Here is a 20,243-nt window from a genome sequence, read left to right on the forward strand (position 1 = left end):
CCCAGAGCTGCTCTCCCCTCATGTAGCTCTGCTGTGGGAGCCGAGCAATGACTACTTCACTGCAGGATGCTGAAGAAGGGAAGGAGCCCATTCTCATGTGGAAGATGGATTTTGGGGGAGAGAAAGAGGAAGGCAGTCATGGAGGAGCTCTACTCATTAATCTCCTATGAGGGTGCCCGCAAACTGAGAGTGGGTGAGTGGCGAAGGCTGATGCCCTTCCCCTTGAAAACCAGCCTCCCAGACTCTCCACCACCCAGATTCTCCACCCACCTGCACTCTCCACTCTCCAACTCTCTATTCTCCCAGATTCTCTACTCACCCTACTCTCCACTCACCCAGATTCCCCACCCACACAGGTTCTCCGCCCATCCATACTGTCCACTCTCCAACTCTCTCAGATTCTCTACTCACCCAGATTCTCCATTTGCCTACACTCTCCACACTCCCCAATTCTCTACCCACCCACACTGTTCACACCCCCAGATTCTGCACCCACCCAGATTCCCCACCCACCACACTCTCTACCAGGATATTCCCCTAATACCAAAGGTAAATAAAGCAGAAACTTCCAGGGATTCCTCCCCTATTTATGTTTCATTTTTGGAAGGAAAGAGACAGTTCTCCCACAGATAGAAGTAAGTTGTTGAAGAGGAATAAGAAGGAAGCATAACCTTGACACAAACAACAATCAGTTAGGCTTTCCCACACTGTCAAGAGCTATCTTTCCCTTCACTATCTCTGCTGCCTGCTCTCATACCTGCCTGCCCAGGCATTCAGCTTTGACCTTCCATGCTCTGCCTTGAAAACTTTTTTTCTCCCTCTTTTCCCTTGTCCTCCCTCCATCTAAAAACATTCTTCCCCAACAAGCTGATTCCAAGTATCAGCATAAAAGCCTTTCTGAGTAACGGAGTTCTTTCCCAGCGGTGTCTCTCCCTACAGCGCCCTTAACCTTCCAAGGCTATTTGCATTTTAAAGAGCATTTTGCTTAACATAAACAATCCCCTACTCTATGAGCATCCTGGACGGAGATAGTGAAGATCACAGGGTCTAGAGGAGTTGTTAGAGTTCCTTGAAGAATTGACAGCAAGGGGGAAAAGGGCTCCCCTTAATTCTTCTTTTTCTGGCTCCCAAAGGCAATTGCCCAGCTCCTCTGCTGGGCTGGAGCCCTGATTCACCCAGGCCTGCAGTGTTCTGACTCTGCACCTGATAAGAGGTCTCCCCACGGCACTCAGAATTCTATTCACGTACAGATATCGAGCCGAAGTCTTTGCTCAAGGACCATTATTCACAACTCATAATTTAATAAAAAATGAAATGGAATATTGTTAGGGCCCGAACGCAAGTTTTCTTCCTTTCATCTAGTATTGTGGACTATTGCCCTTGGCAACACATAGCAATCTATGCAAATAGAAGATATTCTTTCAACTGAGGATAAATTTAATTTTCTTTCCAATGCATTATTTCTTTTTGAGGATTTTTTTTTTTTTTTTTTGCCTAGGTTGGGATAAAAATGCAAAAGGTATTCAAGAATACAGACACTACTTGCCCAAAATAAAACTTAGGATAATTTGTTGAATGCTACCCGCCAAGCACTTTGTTTTCTCCATCAATTATTTCATTTTCTCCTTCATTACTCGGGTTAAACTAGGTTATGCGGTGGTAGCAAGTAACCAGGTATTATCAGAAAGCTAAAACTATGTTTATTTCCTGCTCATGCCACATGTTTATTACGGGTTAACAAGGAGCCCCTGCTTATTGTAGTTACTCAGGGACACAGGCTGACGGAGGCTCCATCTCAACACAGGCTGCCATGATACCAGGGCTAAAAGACAGATAGAAAATGTGAACCCTGTCCTGGCTCTTATAGCTGCTACCCAGAAATGACACATATCACTTCTGCTCACCATTCATTGGCCAAAGTCAGTCCGCGGTCAGATCTGATATCAAAGGAGAAAGGAAAGAGCATCCTCCCTCTGGGAGAGGCAGGGGCTGTTGGTGATCAGAACTGTGTGTGCAGCTCCTGTAGCTCTGAAACAGGCATTATTATCCTTGATTTACAGACAGAAGAGGTGAGGCTCATAGAAGATGAGCTCACAGAATAATCAGTTGTCCAAAAATGTGAACCCCATCGGATCCGGTTCAGAAGCACATGCTCTCTACACCGTAACAGAACCCCACAAAGATGTTCCTCAGAACTCTAATTATGTGGACCGTGGCCAACAAAGTCTGGGAAAATGCACATATTATATATCACCATATATAATGTAGTGGCCTATTTAAGTTTCTGAGAAGTCTTACAGTAAAGAAAGCAGTTTAATTTTGCTTAATCAGAAGTTCCCAAATTTATCTGACCACAGAACATCACGATGTTACCTCTAATAATATGCCATCGAGACAATGGTCCTGGAACACACCTGAGAAAATTCTCTACCAAATCACGTTCTCTCCCCATGGAACCTGCGGAATAACCTAACAGAATGACCTGTTTGGGCAGATGAAGCCCAGAGAGGTAAAGCCATCTTCCCAAAGTCACACAGCCAATAAATGGTAGACACAGGAGAGAATTGTAGTCTCTAGATATCTAAGTCAGAGCTCCTGGTTGGCTTGTGGAAGGATCGTGAAAATACAAGAATACCTTATAAACTGGAAAGTATTAGTCAACTTTAACATGGCATTAATTCTTGAAATATATAAAATATTTGAATAAATGAAAAAACATGTGGTGCTTCAGGATAGGGAGTAAATTGTGTGAAGATGTCAATTCCTCCCAAATTACCTTATAATGTCTAAAACAATTTTAGCCAAAATTTCAATGTGATTGTTTTACTTTGATAAAATAATTCAAAAGCTTATAAAAAGCAGGTGAGAAAAATGAAGAGATTTTTAATATAAATGCTAATGAGGAAGAGGCATTTTTCCCTATCAGCTCTTAATAAATATAAATCTGCATTAAGCAACAACATTTCAGAAAGAGCACAGTAATTGGCATCAATAATAATACAAACTTGACCTAAAAATAAAGTTCTTGTGCATTAATGAACTTAATCCTACAAAGAAGCTACAAAAATTTGTAAGAAAGAATGCATATTTTAGCAATAAAAGTAGAAGGTGGGTGGGTGATGATTCTTTTATTTTATTTTATTTTATTTTATTTTATTTTTATTTTTGGGACAGAGAGAGACAGAGCATGAACGGGGGAGGGGCAGAGAGAGAGGGAGACACAGAATCGGAAACAGGCTCCAGGCTCTGAGCCATCAGCCCAGAGCCTGACGTGGGGCTCGAACTCTTGGACCGCGAGATCGTGACCTGGCTGAAGTCGGACGCTTAACCGACTGCACCACCCAGGCGCCCCTGATGATTCTTATATCACATAAGGTTATAAGATCAATTTCACTTGGATTTTGAAATGAAGTTTTTACAAAATAGCTAGAAAAAAGCGTAATTATCAGACTGATTTTGGGATGAGCAAGAACTTTCTAAGGTTAAAAATAAAAATTTAAAGGGAAACAAAAACAGAAAATTATTTGCAACAAATCTAAATATGTTACTATTATAGCTAATAATAATACATAATTGTGTGATGAATATAACATGATTAAAGCCTTTAATATATAATGAGCACATAGGAGAAAAAGATATTTCTTTTTTTTTTTTTTTTTTTTTTAATTTTTTTTTTCAACGTTTATTTATTTTTTGGGGGACAGAGAGAGAGAGAGCATGAACGGGGGAGGGGCAGAGAGAGAGGGAGACACAGAATCGGAAACAGGCTCCAGGCTCCGAGCCATCAGCCCAGAGCCCGACGCGGGGCTCGAACTCACGGACCGCGAGATCGTGACCTGGCTGAAGTCGGACGCTTAACCGACTGCGCCACCCAGGCGCCCCGAAAAAGATATTTCTAATGGAAAAATGGGCAAAAGAAATAAAAACAATTTTAGATTAAATGCGGAGCTAAAAGAACATATAAAAAATATTGTCTGCTAGTGTCTGAACAATACAAACTTAACAATGAGACATATCAAATTGGCAAAGATTAAAGAAAAATACTACGTACAGCATGTGACAGTTCTGTAAACCTGTTAAGAGAATAAATCAGGACAATTGACATGTTTTCTGGAGAGCAATTTGGTAATACACCGCAAGCCTAAACGATGTATTGCACTGCACTTGGACTTAGTAATTCTGCTTACAGGATTGAGCCATAGGAACACTAAAGAAATATTCACAGAAAGTTTAGACATGGGTTTATGTATTAAGTTGTTTTCTTCAGTATGTATCTGGTAGTAGAAGAGTAAAATAATGATCTAACCACAGGATGGAGTATTATGCACCTATAACAATCAATCATTGTTTTCATTCAATGCTAAAGCTTTTTAAAAATCACAATTAACTGTATATATAATATATTCCAAGTTTTATAAGCTACGTAGATACATACTGAGAAAATATGGAAGGAAATATACCAGAATGAGGAAGTGAGAAGTTCTCTCTGGAAGGTGATTTTTGTCTTTGGTAAGTATTTTACTAAATTTTCGACAGCAAACACCTATTACTTTCATTATCAGAAACAACAAAATAGTCATATAAAATACTCTATGCAGACTTTTAAATATATTTTGCACATTGCATTTCCATAAGAGCAAATGAAAATATCTTTTTCTGCAGAGAAACCTGAAGGGAGGTTCTAAAAGGCATCTGAGAGCAAGACGCCTTTGTGACAGCAAAGTATGCCAAAAAGAGGGAAAGATTCCAGAGAATGTACTGGCCCCTGAGGCTCACACGTGGAAGGGTCTGGGGAGCTGCCCGTGTCTCTCTAATAATGGCCCAGGTATATGGGGGAGGGATGTGGTCTTGAAATAATTAAGGTTACGCGCTTTCAGAGCCACAGCCAGGCTCTGGAATTTAGTGGGATCAGTGCTGCGATTCTCCCTTTTCATTTCTTTCTTTCTCCTGTCTCTTTTCACTCCCCTTACAATTTCTCTGCACTCCAACCCCCAGCTGAGATTTTGATAGTGGTTTCTGGATTATGCATGCAGCCTGTGAATTATCTGTTCCTTTGAAAACCCACTTTTCCAATCCTGCATCATTTTTCTATCGTTGTTGGGATGGGCTGAACCACTAATTGTTCTTGAACTTCCATGCTAAAGAGTAGGAAGGTGGTTTAGACAGGGGCAGGCATCGGGCTAGAGGACCAGTCTCTAGGGGACTTGTCCCTGCTGGGGTAACCGAGGCTCCTGAGTATAAACCCAAGGTGATATGGCCAACTCCACCAACACCCAAGAGGTTCAGATAGGAGTGATGCTTGCAGATAAGCAGGTAGTTACATCTGTAGGCCTCAGATAGGTTCCCACGGAATGACTGACAAGAGGTGGAGGGACTAGTGTGTGACCCTGGGCAGGGAAGGCTTGCAAGACTCAGATAACATGTAGGAGACCCAGAAATGCAGACAAGGGAATTAGAGGACAAATGGAAACCAAGGCAGAAGAGTAGCTGTATGAATTGGGTGCAAGGTAACTCATTAGCCATTTATACTCTGTTGACCAACCACTCAACGTAGGTGCCCAGAAAGTGAAGTCACCAGGAGTTCAGGATGATCTCCCTGGAATCCTCGTACTGGGTGCCTCTCGTGCCCCTTTCTATTACCCATTCTCATCTACTCCATATCCTGGCCTCATGTCTGCCCCTGCTTGTCATCTGCCAAGTCCTGCCAGTTTCTTTTAGCTACTCGAATGTGAGATAGACTGGAAACTACAGATTGAAAGTATCAGAGTCTGAACTGCAGTGGGCTTCCAAGGGGAAGGGTTCCATGGACACTTTCCCCCATTTATTAGTACCTCCAGAACAGAAAACAAGTTCCCGGAGGCTTTTTTAAATTATGTGGATCAACAAGAAGAATAGTTTTTGGTATATTACATAGTAATTACTTTAGTTCCTACTACATTATAGAGATTTGGACCTAATTTACCCAAATGTTAGTGTGTTTTTTTTTTTTAATTTAATGTTTATTTATTTTTGAGAGAGAGAGAGAGAAAGAGAGAGAGAAACAGAGCATGAGCAGGGGAGGGGCAGTGAGAGAGGGAAACACAGAATCCAAAGCAGGCTCCAGACTCAGCTGTCAGCACAGAGCCTGACGCGGGGCTCGAACTCACAAACTGTGAGATCGTGACCTGAGCTGAAGTCGGACACTTAACCGACTGAGTCACCCAGGTGGCCTCAAATGTTAGTTGTTTTTTTTTTTTAATATTTCAAGGGTCTAGAGCTCAAATAGCAATTTAAATGCTCATCTCAGTTCTTGGTACATAGCAGGAACTTCATTTGTTTGTTCAACAAATATTAATTACGACCTGGACTTGCAGCCCAGTGGGTTTTCAGATGATTTCTAATATCTGTGGTGTGGTATATTATGGGAATTCAGATGGAATCCCAGAGTTTAATTGCCCCAAAGCTACCAATACACCCTATTTGTGATTAATCGAGAGGTCCTCTTGTGAGCCAAGAATGAATCAGAAGAAGGGACTCACATTGAAATGAATGTGGGGCACTGGTATTTCTGTTGCTGGTGGAATTCAAGCATTCACCAGTAACCAAAAGGCTGAATCAGACAGTCCCATGCAAATGTGGTCCCATGCTACCAAACCCTGATTGAAATGAGAACAATTAGGCAGTGGGAAATTAACATTGTTAATTAAACATGAAATATAACCCCTGGCAGTAATGATAAAACACTCCAGAGTAATAAGTAACCCTTTCTTGTCAGAGTAGAAAGAGCCGATGCAGTTATTCAATACGTCCTGGAGGCTAAACTGAGAAATAAATGTTAGGCAGTGAATCACTTCCCTGTGCAGTCCCAATTTGAAGGAGATAAAATTGTCTTCTGTCACTCAGGATGGTGGTGTTGAGAGATAGGGCAAAGGCAGTTCAGACAGTGAAGACAATTCTAGATGGAGAATTTATTTTTCTCTTGGTAGTAGGTTCTCCGAACTCAGGACAAAGATCTAGCTAGAATGTACCTGGCCCCATTTTTTTTAAAAAAGTTGCTTTTCAGGACACAGGTCCAGTTTCTCATTATTAAGCCTTCCATTGCTCTGTGACCACACTTAATGTTCATAAGTGGCCCCTATCTGTCCTACTAACCCGAGAGTTTTTACCTTCCTCCTTCACTTACACTACTGCCAGGCATTCTACTCTTTCCTTGGCTACTTCTCATTTTTTCAGACTCAGTTCACATGTTAATTTCTCCAAAATATACCTTTTGGCCAACCATGACTAGCGTCTCCTCAAGTTCTATTACATGCCCCTTATTTGGAATTCTAAAAAATCTCCATTATAGTAGCTCACACTTTTTTTTTTTTTTTTACACATATGCCTCCACCATCAGACCGTGAGTTCCTTATCTTAGCCTTCCTTCCTTCCTCAGACTATGTTGAACTTTAGTACTAGATTCTCAATAAATGTTTGTCGGAATTGATTATACAGAAAGCAAACCAGTATGTCTGTTTTCACAGCAACACAATTTCAAGGACAGTTTTCCACTTCTGGTCTATCATTTCTACACCAACATATATATGTATGTGTGTATTTACATATATATGTGTATATGTATGTATGTGTGTATATACATATATATGTATATATGTATGTATATGAGAACCAAGGTTCTCGAACCCCTTAGGGCAAATGCCTTCCCTTACCCGCTCCCCCCTCCCCCCCCCCCAGCCAAATATACTACATGAGTTCACAGAATGACTCTTGGTTCACAACACTTTGGGACCTTCTTTGTGCACAGCCGTGCTGTCAACTTCAAAAGACCCAGGCTGTGGGAATACCTCCCCTCTTATTCACAGTCTCTATTCTTCCAGCAAGAGGCCCCTGTCAGTTTGTCCCACCAGCCCCTAGTAAGAGAGTGTCCTGGGCTCCTGTTAAAGTGATATGAAAGTGATATGTGATATATGTGAAAGTGATATAAAGTGATATGAAAAGCTTTACAGAAAATTTAAAACTTGAATTAACATCCACACTTATATGTAGCTTTCTATAATTTCTTGTTTTTGCAACAGTAATTATTTTAAAAGTTTTGCCATATATTTTCTCATAAGTGAGTAGTAGAAATGAAGGCTATCCTGGGTAATCGTACAGGGAATTCCTATAGCTCTGGGTAAAACAGTTTGAAAAGGTGAATGCAGATAGGTGGTGATGATGATAATAATTCAATTGTATTTGCAAAGGTGTCTCTCAGATGGCTACTGGGAGGGTGGTGAAAATGCAGAGGCGGTTGTGGGGGAGAGGCCAAGGTGTGCACCCTGGAGCAAGCCCAGTCCTACCTCTGAGCCTTCTAGTTGACCATTTCCTGGCAGTGCGTCTAAAGCAGCACGTGAGGTGAGACATGGGGAGAAGTTGGCACAAACTCCTGAATGAGAGGTTCCCAACTGTGCAGAAATGGCTACTGCCCAGGGGTTTCTAGATCCCCTGAATGTGTCTCATTCCTCAAGTCTAATCAAGCAGCTTCAGGAATCCAAAGCTTTGTAGTCTGTTCCTACCTGTCTCACTTTAAATTGTGTGCTCCCTTCATTGCCTGGTGATTCATCCTCAGTGAAATTAGACATTTTCAGATCTTTGCTTGATATTTGCAGCCTACCTAAGCAAATTAATTGGGCTCTGAGCAGCCTCAGAGCCTGAGTGCTGTGAAAGACAGGTGGCGTCTGAGTCTCAGTGACAGGGGAGCAGAGTTTCTTTGCCTGCTCCCTGAGAACTGAGGCTGAATCATAACCCGAGACTTCATTTCCTCTCCCGGGAAGTAAGATATATTTGCTCCTTCCTGTGTCTGAAGGATTCATCTTCAACATCGCAAAAATAACAATAACCATAAAATGAACCATGAAAATGTAAGGGGTACAGAAAGTTCTGTGATTCCTGGGACAGATGATACAGCTACATCTTGTATGATATTTATGATTACAGTTGTGTGGAAGTCATATACTGCTCCAGTGTCCATCCATCCAAGCACATACTGAGCACTGACCTTACACTCAGCCCTGTAGGACACAGTCATGAAACTAACCTGAGCCACTGACAAGTTTTAGGTCAGAGAAAAATGAAGATCTGTCTTCCAACTGAAAATTGAAAGTAAATGAGGTGGCTTCACCATCTCTGGCCCCAAATTGTAAGAGAAAACCACTATAGAAGCAGGGCATGCACTTTTCAGTCAAGTAAAGCTGTGTTCAAATCCCAGCTGCATCACTTGTGAACCAGATATTCCAGGCTACTAAGTTTTATTTTTAATTTTTTTTAATGTTTATTTATTTTTGAGACAGAGAGAGAGCTTGACTGGGGGAGGGTCAGAGAGAGAGGGAGACACAGAATCCGAAGCAGGCTCTGGGCTCTGAGCTGTCAGCACAGAGCCCGACGCGGGGCTCGAACTCACGAGCCGTGAGATCATGACCTGAGCCGAAGTCGGACGCTTAACCGACTGAGCCACCCAGGTGCCCCAGGCTACTAAGTTTTTGAGCCCCATTTCCTTACTTATAAGATTGAGGACAATGATGTCTCATTGGTCAGTTTGTGATAATTCCATGAGCAATATGTAAAGCTTCTCAAATGATAGTTGGTAGATGACAATCAATCAAGAACAAACACTTATAGTACATCTCCTATACATGACAAACTAAGTGAGCCACATGCTAGATTAATGTGATTCACTCAAATAATGTTAGTTTCCATTCACCCTATAATTGTTAAAGATACTTTAGGGTTTTTTTTTTTTTTTTTTTTTTTTAATTTTGGTTTCCAGGACTCCTCTGGAAAAGTGGATCCCATTCCTTGGATTTGGATAACTCGTACTTTCTCCTCCAGACAAATCTGACATATCCAGCATTAATTACTATCACCCAACTAAATGTATTTCCTGAGATAATTCCCATTTCAGATAACCTGTTCTATTATACTTCTAATTTACCTTTCACTTGTCATTAACTGTGTATCCATCCAACAGATATTTATTCAGCACTTTCTATAGGGAAGACAGAATGCCGGCCTGGAGTGGTGCCATGGACCTAATGCCCACCCTTAGGGGCGTCCTTTTGGCCTTAGAAGCCTATTCTATGGAGTGAAACCCCAAGTATCAGCCCTGTGGCAGCACCAGCATCATCAAGTGAAGGCTGCAATCCATCTCTCTAAATCCCTGCTCTTCATCTTCTGATCTGCAAAGAGATGACATCACTGCACGGCCTCATGACTTTGAATTTGAAAACCAATTAGTCATGAGCCTAAAACCACATAGCTGAGTTGAAAACACTGTAGTCTCTAGTCACTGCAAAATTTCAAATTCACCGGTTAAGCATCTGGCTGGAATTTTGCCTCATGTGACCACTAGGGGGCATTTGATCCTCAACTATATCCTGCAATAGTTTTGAGAATGGTATTAGAACACCATCCCTATCTGGGGGAAGGGGGTCTGGGTGGAGAGCTCGTTGGGCTCAGGTGAAATTCCAATAGACTGTAACTGAAAATAGGGTGAACAGGGTGAATTCAGGCATCGTCCTGAAAAGCTTGTGAGTTATTTATAAATGACTCCCCAAACCTATGTGTAGTACATGAAACTAAGGAAGGAGGTAAACCAGTTTTTACTGTGCGTATACTATGCATCAAGCTGTGAGCTAGAAGTCTCCGTTTTCATCATCATATGTATCCATCACAAGTATCCTCTGGCAGAGTTTATCTTTATCTTCATTTTATAAATGAGAAAATAGATTATCACTTACCAATGTAACACACATCTAGCAAGTAACAAAGAATCTGATCCCAGGTCGGGCTGGTTTCGAAGTCTATCCACTTTTCTACACATCACTCACCAGATTGTGGTAGTCAAATGCCCCTGAACTTGCTTCCTGAATTCCCATTGTCGTAATTTTCCAAATCCTCATATTACCGTGGGATTTGTGTGGGTCTATGCGTCTGTGCACACATGGGTAAGAACATTATGAATAAATGATCCTACAAGTAAGTGTTTGCATACTTAATACCCCTTGTACTACTTGACTGAAACAGGATTTAAACTTGGCCGAGCACAATTTATATACTCTACATGTTTTATTTTCCCTTATAATGCCAACGCCTTATACTATAGACAATTAATTGATTTTGAGTGAATTAATAAACAAAGAAGTAAACATGGCTTTTAGGAAGACTCCAGAAAGCAAGGAGGGTGTTGGGGAGGTGGGGGGGGTCCTTCTTCCATATGGAAATTTCCTGAAGCTTCTGAGGTAAGGTGAGATTGTCTTCAAATAGAGAACACTAAAGCAAGAGCAAGGGGCCTAATTTCACAGGACCTGCTCAGCCTGCCCTGTAGACATCATCCAATCCCAAGGAGAATAGACCCTGACCTGTTTACAGAGAGCCTTGGGTCTACCAGCCCAAAACAGTTACTGCAAGCTTCTAAGAAAAGGCTCAACCAAGCTAGCACTGACTGTGCCAGCCCTCCTGAGGCCTGACTTCCAATTCACTGATATATCTAAGCAGGATAATTTGATTTGCGGTGTTTGTCACTCTGTGCTCCCAGCAGAACAGATCTGAGCTCCAAGCCTACTTTGACGATATTGGATGCCTGGGTCGGAATTGTGCAGCACAAAAACAAAGAAAACAGCCGCCCCATGCCTACTGAGAGGCCGGAGGTCTTCCAGTATGGAGAAACTTGATTTCTGGAAATCCGAACTTCGATCTCAGCAGCGTAATCAGCAATGTGCCATGTGAAAAGCAAACTGTTTAACCACTTCAGTGCTGTTTTTCTGGAAATGAGGCCTGACCATACTTACCGCAGGCAGTAACTAACGTTATGTGAGGAAAGGAGGGCGTCAGGAGAGAGACATTCTGGGAAAAAACGTTAACTTCTAGTTCAGATTTACCTGAGTTTAGTTGATTAAGTCTCCTCATCCCTCCAGTTCTCATCCAGAAGGACTTCAGAGTACAATTTTAGTTGAAAAAAGTTCTGTGTCAGAAGTAGAAAACAGAGAAGGTTGACCCTACCTCTGCAAACTGGGAAGAATCCCTATAAAGTAGAGAGTAGGTAAGACGTTCTGAGGGAAGGGCAAACAGATTCACTGAAGAGTCTCTCCCTGGAAAAGCAATGAGAAGAGGCTGGCCCCAGGGGAGTCCAGGGGCTGAGGTGGGGCGAGTTTCTGTGGGAAGTTCACCGAATGCCGCAGACTCCGTGGGGGAGACACGGAAAGCAGCTATCATCCAGCTGAGGGACGTGGGCAGCCGACCAGGGCCATAGGTGGTGCTGGTGAAGACGGAAACCCAGTAAGGAAAACAGCCCTGTATCCACCACCTTCCTGACACTCAACCACTGCCGGCAGAGAAACATGCCTCCTTCTCTGTCTGCTCCGAGACTTTGCTCTCTGCCCACTCACCGCGGAGATCTCGATTCCCGATCTGGCAAAGAAACATCACAAACATTCTGACTTCTTCCTTTCTTCTTCATCTGAGGCTAAAAGAGTTTAACAGAAATCAACTCAGTACTGGACAAGCGTGGAAATAACCCCCCACACCACCATCACCCGGGCTGAGAAAGTTTGCTGGACAGGACCCAGTGTCCTATAATTTGAAAAAAGGAATTTCTTGAAGGCATCAAAGTGTTTTTCCCTGTGAGACATTTCCTGAAAGAAACAGGAGAAAATCTTGGAAAATCTCTCATTTGTATTCTCAGTGGGGCTTGGCAAGACTTTGTGTGCCCACATCTCCAACACCACCAGCTCTAGGGGCTCCTCGTCTTTTCCTGAATCATAAATACCCCACGACCCCATCACCCTCCCTGATAGCACACTATATTAGGACCATATTGGAGACATAGGTGCCTCATCCCCCACCCTGGCCCCCGACTGTATCAGCTCTCAGCCTCACGGTGGCAGTGAGACCTTCTGCTAACAGACGTCTAAGTCATCTAGTTTCTTACGTTGGTCCCCAAGTTGCTCTAAAGTTTTAAAAGGAAGGTCCTCCAAGTTCAAACCACCTATTTATGCTCTACGACCTACGTGCTAGCTGCTGAAAGGGGAACATCATTCTGGTACATCAAAGGCTTCCCCTGCTGTGTCTGCTCCTGACAACTGTCCATCTATCTCAAAGGAGAGAATTCTCTTACAAAAACCACTCCCTCGCTCCACTCAGACTAACCTTTTTCATAATAGTTTTCACTCTTGATGCTTTCTCAATGCTGTTCATATCTAGACTGCTAGAGAGATGAATCATCCAGAAGAAGGTGACCCTTCTGGTTACAAAAAGACCGGAGAAAAATCTGGAACCTGGCACTGATCAGAGACTGTTCTCATCAGGGGAGATGAAGTAAGCATGCTGGAGGTGGGGTATTGACCACCTGTGCCCTTCAAAGTAGCAGAGGTCATCAAGCCTGTGCCCCCCCTCATTCTAGTTGTGCAGCCAGCCCCCTGGCACTGCCACTAACGCTATTCCCCCTACTCCCACCATCTGCATTCACTCCCAACCTCTGCCCAGGGCCTCAGGAACCCATCTGTAAATCTGCGATGGAGGACCTAAATATCAGTATTACAAAGTGCAGGACTGAGGGACATGTGAGCTCCAGCCTGGACTTCTGGAAAGGATAGGGCTGGAGGAGAAACCATGAGAAACTGCTCCGGCCCTGGAACCCAGCAAAGCAGGTGTAGGTTTCTACCTGGCAGCCCCAGGGAACCCCAGTGATGCTTGGGGAGAATAGGGGCTCAGAGAATGGAGCTGACTCAGTACGCTTCCCAGCTCCCTCCCCTTCTTCAGGCTAGAGGCTTCCCTACACCGTCACCTTATTTTGTTTTGGCAAATCTAATCCATTTCTTTTCATTGAAATATTTTACTGCCCTATATGAAAGTACCACCTTTTATGTAGCCATTTCTCCAACTGACTGAAAAAAGCAATATGCACAATACATAGAGAGTAGAGTACATATCAGATTGCTGTCCACACACACAAAATACTATTTATTTGCTATGGGTATATGTGTGTGTGTATGTCTGTGTGTAATTGGAAAGATAATGTAATCAAAATGATATTTGCCTTCTGGGAGAAGGAGTTGATCAAGACAGAGAGTAGTAGCAAAGGGGCTTTGAGCTTTATCTGAATTGTTACAATTTTTTAATTAAGTAATCTCTACACCCAATGTGGGGCTGGAACTCATGACTCTGAGATCAAGAGTCACGTGCTCTACTGAGTGAGCCAGTCAGCTGCCCCTGAATTGTTATAGTATTTTTTTTTTTAAAGAGAGAGAGCAGGGGAGGGGGGCAGAAGGAGAGACAGAGTCTTAAACAGGCTCCACACTCATTATGGAGCCTGACATCGGACTCAGTCCCACCACCCTGGGATCATGACCTAGGCCCAAATCAAGAGTGGGACAGAAGCTCAACCAACTGAGCCCCCAGGCACCTCTACAGATCTTAAAGAATTAATCCATCTGTCACTGCATAACTTAAAGTTAATTTAATGTAAGAAAAAGTGCTACTGTGATGCCTCAGATATTTAGAGTGTATTAAGGTTCTCCACAGAAAACACAGCCAATGGGGAGAGAGAGAGAGAGACTTATTTTAAGAAAGTTGCTCACGTGATTGTGGGACTGGCAAGTCTTAAATCCATAAATGAGCCAGAAGGCTGGAAACTCAGGCCTGATTTCTATGTTTCTCAAGGAATTCTTCGAGAAATCCTTCTTTGGGAAACTTCAGTTTTTGTTCTCAAGGCTTTCAACTTATTGGATGAATCCCACCCATATTATGGAGGGTTATTCCGCTGTATTTAAACTGAAGTTGAATGTAGATGTTAGTCATTCTATAAAATACCTTCACAGCAACATTTTTCATTATTGTTTGACCAAACAGTTGGTCATTGTAGCCTACCCAAGTTGACACATGAAATTTTACCATCACAATGGGTATCTTCAGGCTCTTCTTATCTTCACCAAGTAAGAGCTGCACTTCGGATTCCAGTATTAGACGTATGCATTCTTACCAGCATTCTGCCCAGACCCTTTGAGCTTATGTCTCTTGGCTTTTGACTTCAAGCTTGTCTCTGGATCCCCTTGGCCCCATGCTTTCCACCCATGGCCTTGCTCTGCTTTATTCTTGTGTCCAGGCTGCCCCAGTGCCCTGGGCCTCTGCTTATTCTGGGCCATAGATTTTAAACAGATGGAAAGCTTCACTTGAAGAAATCATGGAAAATTCCTTGCAAAAGACTTGGCATTTTAAATGACTAGCATTCCTCATTTTTCTGTTATTTACTATTTATACATTACTCAGTGGAACTTTAATATTACTGTATTATAAAATTCTGTCAAATGAAAAAGAATAAGATAACCCATAATCACACTACCCTAAAATAACCCATCTTAGCATTTTAGTATACTTCAGTCTTTCTTCACATGTAGAATTTTGCAGTTATAATCATACCCAATATATAATTGTATCATGTTTTTCAACTTACCATTATAGTGTAAGCATTTTTAATGTCACTACATAATCTTCCTGGTCCTCATTGTTAATAGTTACATAATCGTTCACTGAATTGAAGTGTTTCATTTACTTCTCTTGTTATCTTTGAACAATTAGCAATTTATTCTTACAATAAATATCCACATCTTTTCTATCATAGTATTTTTTTTTCACACTTCGAATTCTTTCACGTAGACTTAAACAATCACTTGGCCAAAGAATATATATACATTTTGTTGTCTCCTGATGTATATTTCCGAATAGATTTCTTAAGGTTGCATCAATTTCCACTGCTATCATTGTAAATAAGGACCACTGCGTCTCTGTTCTCTTGAGGGTAGAGCTTTGACAGGTGAGGATTCAACACCAAGAGGAAGACATTCCAGGAACAAAGCCTGAGATTTGCATTCTGTAAAGTACCCTGGTCCTCACTTGTACACTGGTTTTGTGTTGCTTTGTTTCTCACAGACTGAACAGTTGATAACTCTGTGGGTCCTGTTTGTTTTCACCATTGTTGGAAACTCTATGGTGCTGTTCTCTACGTGGAGGAGGAAGAAGAAGTCAAGAATGACCTTTTTTGTGACTCAGCTGGCTATCACAGGTAAGTAACTGTGCGGGTGGGAGAGAATAAGCTGTTTCCAAATTCCTATGGCTCCTTGCTTTCAACTCTTTTACCAATAGAAATGGCATACTATCGAGTCCAAAAGGCATTGGCAAATTTGAGACTGATTTCTATAGGCATAAAAAAACCCACGTGTGAATTTTTCTTTCAGAAAGTTTTAACACATCTGTACATCCACAAGACTCCATTATAAAAATAATTCCCTCTACAACACACTTGAAAATACCATTATTAGTGCCACCAAGGGGTCCTCTAGGGTTCCACCCTTCCTCTACGCAGCAGCCTCCATAGTTTACTAAGGTGATAATACAATATCATACCATATTATGAGCTTAAAGAATGTATCCTAGAGGCACCTAGGTGGCTCAGTTGGTTAAGCATCTGAGTCTTGATTTCAGCTCATATCATGATCCCAGGGTCATGGGATCCAGCCCTGTGTCAGGCTCCACACTGAGCATGGAACCTGCTTACGATTCTCTCTCTCTCTCTCTCTCTCTCTCTCTCTCTGTCTCCCCTCCCCCACTCTCTCTCTCCCTCTCTCTCTAAAACAAGAGAAAAAAGAGAATATATCCCAGAAAATGGACTAGAATCATCTGTATTCAATAATAAATGTGAAGTCTCAAGTACTTTTATGTCTGTGGACATTGCTTTGGAAATATAAGTTATATGTAACACCACTGGTGGGCACAGTATAAGGACAGAAGATAATATCTGGGATCGGGATGTTTAAACGTGGATTTGGGAAATGGCCAGTATAGTTGAAGTGTGAATGCATCACACTTAGAGGGTGAATGGTGAAATATTCTCAAGTTTAAAAATGATCTGTGAAATAAAGACTCCCACAGAGATGGGTAGAGCCCAAATTGGTAGGGGTCATGCTCGAAAGGAAAACATAATCAAGGAGAGAGTCCTATTCTACAGGCCAAAGAAGAGAGTGGACAGATGGGATTCCTAGAAGGTCCAGCCTAAGACAGGCTTGGACTCCTGAGCTCTGGGAACAAGATGGCCTGTGATATGACTTTAATTTGAATCAGACTATAGGGAAAATGCGAAAAAAAAAAAAAAAAAAAAATTAAGTGCTAACAAGAAGCAATGGTAGATGACCATCAGAATGGGCTGTTTGGTGCATTTCAACCTATGCTATACTCTCCATTGCAGCACTGGCTGTGGGGTTTAGTCTTAAGCCACAATACGGGAAAAATATGGCACCATAACTTAGAGGAGAAACTTAGCTAAACGTTGTCGATAGCCTGACATTCTCCCATATCTTCCTAAAAAAAGTGTAGCAAGCCCATCTGCTTAAGCTGGGCTACAGAGACCAGGATGAAAAACAAAGGCACTACTGAGAAATACACACATGGGGAGAGAAGTTTGTGTCACAGAGGTGATGCTTATGATGGAAGAAAACTCCTTCAATCTTTCCTGCAAACAGGAGCCACACTTTTCACTCCTGACTGTAGGAATAAAGGATAATCAGGATCATCCAGCAAAAGCTGAAATGCAAAATCCCTGGATGAGGATGTAATAACTTACTTTCATTAAATTTCCTTAATTACTGTGTTGTAACCCACATTCTACAGAGATGTGTGTTTTTTTAGAATGTAAGAACTTAGAGGCGGCAAGGATATCAGCTTGGAATTTAAAGTGTTACAAAAATAATCAACAAATGAATCACTGAAATATCACCATCTATTGTTAAGGAGAAAAGTTGTGTATTCTAGTCTAAACCATAGTCTGCTGTATAACCTGGGCTTAATTTCTCATGAATATTCATGTCTGTTGTTTATTTGTTAATTCTTTCTGGAAAAACTCAAGGGGTCAGATCAGGGCCCTTTTAAGTGAAGAGTTCTCAGAGAGGAAATTTTGCCAAGGTTCTGAAAGTTTAGAAACTGAAAAATGTAAAATAACCGAAGCTAAAAATACGATAGATGGGTGTCGCAGCAAATTAGATGTAACTGCAGAGAAAATTATTAAACTAGAATATAGGTCAGAAAATAATGATTGAAGCATGAACAAACAAAAGGATGGACAATTCAGACAGAAGGTAAGAAACATATGGGCTCAGTGAAAAGGATTCCCACAAAAGGGTAAGACAGAATGGACAGAAATAATATCTCAAGATATAATGACCAACAGTTTCCCCAAAACCCTGAAAGACATCAAAACTCAGATGCATAAAGCACCATAAAGGTCAACAGATCAGAAAACAATCAAATAAATATAAAGAGAATTGAATCACATGAAAATGATGAGATTAAGTAAAATTCCCATATTGAATTTGAATTGAGAAAGTGTGTGTGTCAACTCATGGTTTATCTTATGTTTTAAAAGAATCCTTATCTTTTAAAAGGTACATACTGAAATGTTTGCAAGTCAATTGATAACACATCTTAGATTGGCCTCAAAATAATTTGAGGGCATGGTTAGGTAGGGATATAAAGGACAAAACTGATTTTTGTTGGTGCTTGGTGGTGAGTACATTGGATTCTTTGAACTTCTCATACTATTCTCCTTACTTTTACATACATTAGAAAAGTTTTAATAATACAGAATTTAAAACAAAGAATAGTGAAAAAAATATACGTGATAACAATGAAACAAAATAAAGGGATTTGGGGAGTTAAAGAACTTTAAGTTCCTTGAATTGTTTTGGATGTAGTAAAGGCATTAATTTGTGTCAGATATTAAGATGTCAAGGGGTATATTGAAACCTATAGGGTAATCCCCAAATTATAAATATGCATGATACTAGCAGTTGAAAACATGTAAAGTGAAATATTTAAAATATACACATACATATAGATGTACATATCTGTATATAATATGCATGTATTCTATATAATTAATCTAAAAGAGATTGAGAGAAAATATTAGAATTATTAGAATAGGTAGGGCAAATAAGCTGATACATGTCACCTCAAATATATTGGTAATTGCATTTAGTGTAAAATAAGATGGTCAGAGTAGATTTAAGACATACCTACTTTATGGGGCGCCTGGGTGGCTCAGTTGGTTAAGTGTCCAACTTCAGCTCAGGTCATGATCTCACGGTTTTTGAGTTCGAGCCCCACATCGGGCTCTGTGCTGACACCTCAGAGCCTGGAGACTGCTTCGGATTCTGTGTCTCCCTCTCTCTGCCTCTCCCCCGCTTGTGCTCTGTCTCTCTCTCTCAAGAATAAATAAACATCAAAAATAGTTTTAAAAAAGACATACCTACTTTATTTAATCTGCTTATAAGAGATGTATACCTTAAAAATAATGATACAGAAAAAAATAAAATTAGAAGGAAAGTAAAAGAATGAAAAAATAATAAAACAAGGACGCACAAACCAAAAGATAGCTTATGAAGCTATATTTATATGTCGGAAATCCGGATATTCACTGTGCTTCTCATAGCTCGGGTGCCCACATCTTTGTCTTAGCACTTGCTTTAGGGGAACAGAGTGAAGACAAGAGGACTCTAGCTCTATTAATGTTCTTTTTGGTGATGCTGATTGTAGTCACACAGGTGTGTACCTTTGTGATAATTCACCAAGTTATATAATTATTTGTGCACTTTATGTAGTTTATATCAGTAAATGTTTTATTTAAAAAGCACAGCTCCTCAATATAGAGCAGGAGTTGCAGTCTCAAATGCCTTCAGAAGCAAATGTTTGAAAGAGCCCAAGGAAGGGACAGGCAAAGATGGACACCCAGGGGAACTGGAGAATGCATGCCCCACCTACAGGCATTCAAACTCAATTCTTGTCAAATGGGATACTAATCAAACAAACCACTCTGGCAGGCCAGATTTGTCCTAAGGGCCACTGGTTTACAACTGCTGTTATATAAAATCTTAAAATCAGAATTTGAAAAGCTTGCACCATCATAAAATTCTAGCCCAGCCCATAGTATGAATCCCATTTTCAATATGTGAAGGGAACATCAAGCTTTTTGCGTGGGGTTGGGGAGAGTGAAAGCAAGATGGGGAGCTTAACATTGATAACGGTTTAGATAAGTCACATGTTTGTCAAAGTTTTAAAATGCATTCTCTTGGGGTACCTGGGTGGCTCAGTTGTTTAAGCATCTGATTTTGGCTCAGGTCATGATATCACGGTTCGTGAGTTCAAGCCCCGCATCGGACTCTGTGCCGACAGCTCAGAACCTAGAG

General features: G+C 41.2%; 1 protein-coding gene and 1 long non-coding RNA gene across 2 annotated transcripts in view; one reads left to right on the forward strand and one right to left on the reverse strand.

Annotated features, from left to right (window-relative positions):
* NPSR1 (neuropeptide S receptor 1) overlaps positions 1-20,243 on the forward strand; it is a 154,704-nt gene that overhangs the window by 13,472 nt on the left and 120,989 nt on the right. The window contains exon 2 of the mRNA XM_045495285.1: positions 15,940-16,072. Coding sequence (XP_045351241.1) covers positions 15,940-16,072 — 133 coding nt within the window. The remainder of the gene's footprint in view (positions 1-15,939; positions 16,073-20,243) is intronic.
* LOC123606685 lies at positions 10,699-12,490 on the reverse strand. Its single transcript, XR_006716445.1, has 2 exons — positions 12,402-12,490; positions 10,699-11,977 (listed from the first exon to the last, which is right to left on the reverse strand). It is a non-coding gene; the product is annotated as an uncharacterized LOC123606685 (long non-coding RNA).

Source organism: Leopardus geoffroyi, chromosome A2, assembly GCF_018350155.1.
Source record: "Leopardus geoffroyi isolate Oge1 chromosome A2, O.geoffroyi_Oge1_pat1.0, whole genome shotgun sequence".
NCBI lineage: Eukaryota > Metazoa > Chordata > Mammalia > Carnivora > Felidae > Leopardus > Leopardus geoffroyi.